Here is a 7,661-nt window from a genome sequence, read left to right as displayed (position 1 = left end):
TTAAACTGATTGATGGATTAAGCACTATACTCGTAAAATGAGCGAGATAACTCAAAACTGAAAAATCTTTATAGAGACACAACCTTCATTTGCTTATTTACCTCATTTAAGCCATTAATATTTAAAGTGGCAACAGAAAGAGCCATTATATAACCGAAAATGAAACAATTACATTTTCTTTTTTGTTGACAACCTACCTTTCCCATTCATTTTAGCTTCCCTCCTTTTTTTCTTTAGTGGATTTTCCTTTAGTGAACCTTAATTTACTTACAGTTTCTAAGTCTAAATTCCTGTGACCTTCTGACATCATGTTTGAACCTTTATCATCATTTTCCAAATCATCTTCAATATCACTTTCTTTATTTACCTCTAAATCCATATCACATTCTCCAGGCATATCATCCCCAGATTCATCATTCCTATACACTGAAGCCGCTACAACAATTTCTTCAAGACTGTCCAGTTCATTTTTACCATCATCAACGGGAGAGAGACTTCCAATAGTATAAGGAGCACGAGGTTCGTCTTGTGAGCGATGCCCTTCATCATCAGTTATTTCCATTACTTGACAATCACCTTCGGGTGCACTTATTGCAAAAATGTCACTGTCACTGTCAGTATCCTTTATATCATCATTATTAGTTGTAACATTACAATCCAAGTCTTGTGATTTATCTTCTGCTTCAAATGGGTTTCCAGTAACATCATCAACACTTTGGGATAAGGGAAAAGTTACAAGTTGTTCTACTACGTTGCATACATTATCCAGCTGGTCCTTTTCAAGGATGCTAGATTCCTCTTTGTCATTGCCAGTATTATTTTCATCAGATGGTGGCTCCGCATTTCCTTCATTATCTTTCGCATGCTGAATATCAGAAGTTCCATTTCCGTCAGGTACATCACCCTTATCAGAATCCTTACCAGGCATTGCTGGAAAGTCATTCAAATTGAAAAAATTTAACTTCGGTTCGCTATCCATGTTACAATTAACTGCCATGTGAGAGTCTCTTCCGCATTTGTAACACGTCTTTTTTTGTCCATTGTATAGAAAGACAACATTATAACCACAGATATTTATGGAGGATGGGATATTTTTCTTTATTTCCAATTTCACAGTGCGTGTTCCATTTAGCAGACCACTCGCCCTCACATGAGAAAAAGTGTTATGTCTTAGATGGCGGACTTTTCCATACTGGCTGAGGACACTTGTTAAAAGGGAGTCTTCTAAATCAAAGGGTGCATAACGTACTGATAAGTATATACACTGCTCAAATTAATTACTAGGGCCTTTTCCCCGTCACAAAAATTAATCACTTTGTCTTCATACTCTCGTGTAAAGACGTCAAAAACATTGGCCTCAAGAAATTTCACAGCAACTCTGTTATTTGGTATATTCTGAAATCCTCGTATGTCTTTTCATTTATTTTCAACTTATTGAAAATGACATCACATGCAAAGTCGTAATTAGGGGGACAGGAAAACTTTAAACCAACTAAAGTCTTTGGTTTAAGTTTCATAGGTATAGGGGTGTAGTTTGCCATCGCCATCTGGAAGAAAACGTTCCGTTTTCTTTAATAACGTCACATCCCCTAAGGCGATCCGAAGCCTCCGGCCTGGAAACGCCTAGAGGGTCTGAGGCAAACTATGTTCTAAATAAAAAGTCTATGCAACAAACACGTTAACTTGGGTAATTCTAAGCCCTCATTCCACGGTAAAGTAGACTATGGCAGTTGACGTTTTCCAACGTTATTTTACTTACTGAACAAGACTTAAAACTAATATTTATTCGGACGACTGTAATTAACCCCCAGGGGCCAGTACTAAACACAGCGAAATACATTGGATGCCCCAATCACTAGTGGATGTCGTATTCGCGGTTACGTTCCTTGCAGGGTAATTCTACAGAATAGTTCCGCACGGACTGCAAGGAACATAACCGCGGACACGACATCCACTAGGAATTGGGGCGTCCAATGTATTTCGCTGTGTTTAGTAATGGCTCCTGGGGGTTAATTACAGTCGTCCGAATAAATATTACTCTAAATTCTTGTTCAGTAAGTAAAATAACATAGGAAAACGTTAGTTGCCAATGTCTACTTTACCGCGGAATGAGGGCTTAGATTTACCTTAACTTGAAGCACTAACTAGCTCACTGCCATCTTACAAGTTGGATTCCAAAGTCATAAGAAAGACCTCAAAATACGGCCTAAAAACCAGAAACAGCGAGGAGCCTTTCAAAGGGTAGTAAACAAACAAGGCTTCTTCTTCTTCTAAGTTTCTAACACTTAATTAGGGGAAAATAGGTATATTTGCCCCCAAAAAACAGGACTCGGTAACACTAAATACTTTGTCATTGGCTAAAATGACTGTACTTGCTTCTCTGTCAGAAAAAACTGAAACGTGCTTATTTACTATTGGATATTGTCTAATGATGTCACTTTTTGGGCTGGAGTTTTTTTCATGATGTCATTCGGAAGTTGTGCTTTCCCCATGACAATTTGAGACTGCGCCGCACACAAACGAACGAACAGGAGCTCAGTAAAATATGTGATTCGACAGAGACAACAACATAAAGTTGTGCTTTTTAGACCGATAGGACTTTCCGCCAACTAAATTTACCCTCTTCCTTCTAAAGAACATTACTTATATCTTCTTTCAAATGTATAAACACAGTTTTTACTAAACAAAATTGGACAGAGCGCTTGTTCAGATTTACCATATATATATATATATATATATATATATAATAGATATAGTATATATATATAATATATATATATATAGATATATTATATATATATAGTATATATATATAATATATACAGATATATATATATATATATATATATATATATATAATTTATAAAAAAACATTATATATATATATATATATATATGTATATAGAGATATATATATATATATATATATATATATGTATATATACAGATATATATATATATATACATACAATATATACTACATATATATTTATATATATATATATATATATATACATATGTACTATATATATATATATATATATATATGCATACATACTACATCACATAGCTTGATAGATAATATAGCCAAGACCAGGAAAAACATCCTTTATTAAACGAGCTTTCGAGGTATAAAACCTCATCATCAGGCTAAAAACTGACAAGGGTGAGAAATCATTGACATTACAATAAAAACAATTGTCTTACTAAAAGCTTCAGTAAAAATGCTAATAAAACATAAAACGAACGGCAAATACAAACCTACACACAGTATAGCCCAGGACCATTCTTTCACTGACCTGGATTTTAGAGCACTATCTTTTCGATCAAATAGACTGGACCTTTTAATTTGTGTTGTGAAATGAGTTCAGGCAAAAAGTGAGTATTATTTTGCCATTTTCATTAGATATATTGTATTGTTTTTTGATAAAATACTTGAAATATGGCTATAGAGAAATGTCTGTGCTAATAATGAATATCTAAGATTTATAATATTGGCAGCAGTGCATTTTATATTTTCTGTGACATATATGTTACGCTAGGATGATACAGGGACATTTATGCCTTTTTCTATTTTACTGTATATAAACTGATAGTAATATCTTTCTAGTGATATAAAACATTTTATGGCTTCATTTTCTTTCTTTTACTTTACTTTACTACACTTTTAGTTATTTTAACTCATTAATAAGTTACTTTGTTAAATTTAATCCAGAGATAACACGTTTTTATTTATTTTTTTATTTCAGGTCTCTGGCTGTCAATGAAATACTAGCAGAGTTAGAAAAAGAAGATATTGCTGCAGATGTTTTTATTGAGCCTGCTGATGATGGTCTGACTGACGAAGATTCTGCTGATGAAGATCAAGGTGGTCTAATTGATAATCTCTCTGGTAAACAATTAGATGCTGCAGGTGAAGCAGCTCTTCCAAATGGAGTTCGGTTTGGAAATTTAGGAGAGGACTTGGAGAACTATGATGACTCTAGTTATTGCTTCAAAACTCCAAAGTGGACTAGAAAGGCAACATTTTCTTCACCAAAACCAATTTTTCCTGAGGCGAATTACAGTCAATACCGGAACTTATCACCATGTGAATTATTCGAATTGTTTTTGATGAGGAAGTTTTCAGATTGATAATAGAACAGTCAGCTCTTTATGCTCGTTACAAGGGAGAAATTTCCTTCTCAACAAATGAAAAAGAACTAAAGGTTTTCCTTGGCATATTACTTTTATCTGGCATTGTTCCAGTTCCATCACGGAGACTTTACTGGAAGAAATTCTCCAGTGGACTAGAAATGAGGCAGTGTATTCTGCAATGAGAAGGAACAGATTTGCTAAAATAAAATGCAGTTCATACATTTAGCAGATAATACTAATCTTGATTGATTTCAGATAAATTTGCTAAAACTCCGTCCCTGATAAGGCTACTTTCCACTCGATTTTTGTCTCATTTTCAACCAGAGCAGCATCTATCTCATGACGAGGCAATGGTTGAATATTTTGGCCGCCATGGATGCAAGCAGTGTATTCGAAACAAACCAATACGCTTTGGTTATAAAGTTTGGTGCCTGAATACTGATGCAGGCTATTTAGTAAGCTTTGACTTATACCAAGGTAAAACATATGAAGGTAATTCATATGAGGAGAAAGCGTTTGGCAAATGTGGAGCCACTGTTCTGAAAAATATAGAGTCATTGCCAGATGATAAAATACAACTCCCATACAGCTATTACTTTGATAACCTTTTACCTCTGTTTTCCTCTTCTCCAACACCTGAGTGAGCAAAAACTATACTGCTACGGGAACAATAAGAGACAATAGGCTGAAAAATGCCCTTTGAAAGCAGTTTCTGAGATGAAAAAAGAAAAAAGGGGAACATCAGACTTCATCATAGATAAGGCAAATAAATATTTCATTATGCAGATGGATGGATAATTCGGTGTCACCATTGCATCAACTGCTCATGGAAGGGAACCCCTTAGTAAGGTGAAAAGATACTCTCAAAAAAGAGAAACAAAATATTGAAGTTGACTGCCCATTAGTTATTCGAGAATACAATAACCACATGGGTGGAACTGACCGTCAAGACCAGAATGTGAATAATTATAGAGTATCTATTAGGGGTAAGAAGTGGTGGTGGTGTATTTTTACCTGGTTATTAGATGTATCAGTGCAAAATGCTTGGATTCTTCATAAAAAGTCAGGTGGATGTTTACCTCAGCTAGATTTCAAAGAACAGATTGCTGAAAGCTATCTGAAGAGATATGGATCCCTCCTAAAGGGCCTGGGAGACCTGGGACGACCTCCCCAGGGGGGAAACAGGTTGTAAGAGAGTTCTTGATGACATTCGTTTTGATGGAATAGAACACTACCTGATAGAGACCCCAAACAAGAAAAAGACTGTAGATGTGCTGGAAATCTGTGTAGCAAATCTCCTTCCAGTCAGTGTAATAAGTGTGATGTAGGTCTGTTGTCTTGCAATTTAGCATTTCACACAAAATAGACTTCAATGCTGTGCTACATGATGTATCAGTTGCAATGAAAAGTTGATTATTTTATGTTAGCATTTTGAACTGGCAATTTAATCTTTGTTTTGTTTTGATTCTAAGTGCAAGATATTAATACAATGACTATTTCTTTTGGCTTGTTTTTTTTTATTGTAAATTTTCAAATTCCATTCATTTGGTGGTTGTGATTACGGTAGTTCATGTATGAAAACAGTAGACTTCTTTTGTATTTAGTTATGTCACTTATATAACAGCAAACAATAAACCTTTTAAAATAGAACAGAATTTTTCATATTTCCCCCAAATGTACTCGTTACTGCCTAGCGTGACATATATGTCACACTCCATTATTCATTGTACAATGAATGCAGCTGAAAAAAATTATGTATTCTACTGATTTTGGATCCTTATGAACTAGATTTAGTGTAAAAATTTGAAATCCAAAGAAAAAAAAAATTGGGAAGAAATGGGTTTAAAATGTTCATCACGTCAAAAAACCGACGCATTAAGGAAGGACAGTTTATTTTCATTTTCATATTCGATTGTGAACTCACTATTTGGATGCATATGATTGGCAAGTTCGAGGAATTCGTCTGCCCGATCTTTATTTCTAAATAATAGGAATGTGTCGTCAACATATCTGCTACAAAAAAGGTGACAAGCCAGAGGACAGTCGTCCAGCAACTGCTCCTCCAGGGAGCACATGCAAATATTAGCAAAAGTGGCACCTAAAGGTGACCCCCCCATGGCCAAACCATCGACTTGTACGTATGTTTTTCCATTAAAAATGAAGGTAGTGTCCAGTGCGGCCAACTGAAGTAACTTCTTAAAATCCTTGATATTAAAATTATTAAAAACAACTTCCGAGCTCGGAAAAATTGGATTTAGAAGGATTTTAAATATTTCAATTGAAATTACACACACACACACACACACACTATATATATATGTATATATATATATATATATATATATATATATATATATATATGCATTATATATATATATATATATATATATATATATATATTATATATATATATATATATATATATATATATAGTGTGTGTGTGTGCGCGCGAGCGCGTGTATATCATGTGCGATTGGCTGTTGTTATTTGTTACAATACTGTGAAAGATATGTTTTAACATCAACAGCGACTTCCAGGTAAATTTTCCTTAATGATTTCATCCATTTTGGAATTTTAGAGTACTCAACGCTTTCTTTTATTGCTGAACAAGAATAATAATGCCTATATCATCTTCAAGAGGTTACATCAACCTGTGTCCGCCCTTTAGGATTCGAAATCCTACTGTTTTCCCGGATGGGGTCTCAATCGAAGAGTTCTGTCTAACGAAGATTTTTTTTTTTTTTCCATTTGAGTACAAATTGCTATATTCAATACGGATTTCCATAAATTCCATTTCAGTAATGTTCTGCGTCAAAATCTCCTCTATAGATTCCCGAAAGAGATGACCGTTATCGAAAAATCACTTAAGGAAAACTTGAGGTGGGACGTTATTGGAATAGCATTTATGGAAATTCTTTTTCATACAGCACTGAACATTAAGCTTGCAAGAAAATTTCTTTGTAGTTACAGAGAACATCAGCCGAATTTCTTTTGGAGAAAATGGCAAAAAAAAAATATCGCTTATTTTGTAATAACTATGAAACTATGCCAGTTAGAGATCTTATTTTTGCACTAGAGCTATTCCGTCATATCAGAAATATGCCTAGAAATTTACAATATAATCAAATAAATAGAAATGTGCTTTCTCTTGAGTTATTTGCCGTCTAAAATTTGCAAGATGAAAATTAGTGTTAATTTTGTAATAACTATGAAACTATGACAGTTATAAAGCTTATTTTTGCACTATAACGATTTCTTCATATAAGAAACATGCCCTAATATTTACAATATAATCAAATGAATAGAAATGCGCTCTCTCTTGCACTTATAAATATATATATATATATATATATATATAATATTTATATATATATATATATATATATATATATAGATATTATATATATATATATATATATATATATATATCTATATATATTTATATATATAATATATATATATATATAATATATAATATATTATAATAATATATAATGTGTCAAATGAAAGTCAAAATTTGTTCT

General features: G+C 33.3%; 1 protein-coding gene across 1 annotated transcript; it reads right to left on the bottom strand.

The window, feature by feature from the left end:
- Nucleotides 1-211: 211 nt before the first annotated feature.
- LOC135199094 (germ cell nuclear acidic protein-like) lies at nucleotides 212-928 on the bottom strand. The gene has a single exon (XM_064227012.1). The coding sequence runs from the start codon at nucleotides 926-928 to the stop codon at nucleotides 212-214; it is 717 nt and encodes a 238-aa protein (XP_064083082.1).
- Nucleotides 929-7,661: the final 6,733 nt, after the last annotated feature.

This window comes from Macrobrachium nipponense, chromosome 25 (assembly GCF_015104395.2).
Source record: "Macrobrachium nipponense isolate FS-2020 chromosome 25, ASM1510439v2, whole genome shotgun sequence".
Lineage (NCBI taxonomy): Eukaryota > Metazoa > Arthropoda > Malacostraca > Decapoda > Palaemonidae > Macrobrachium > Macrobrachium nipponense.
This window is presented reverse-complemented; position numbering and strand designations above follow the sequence as displayed.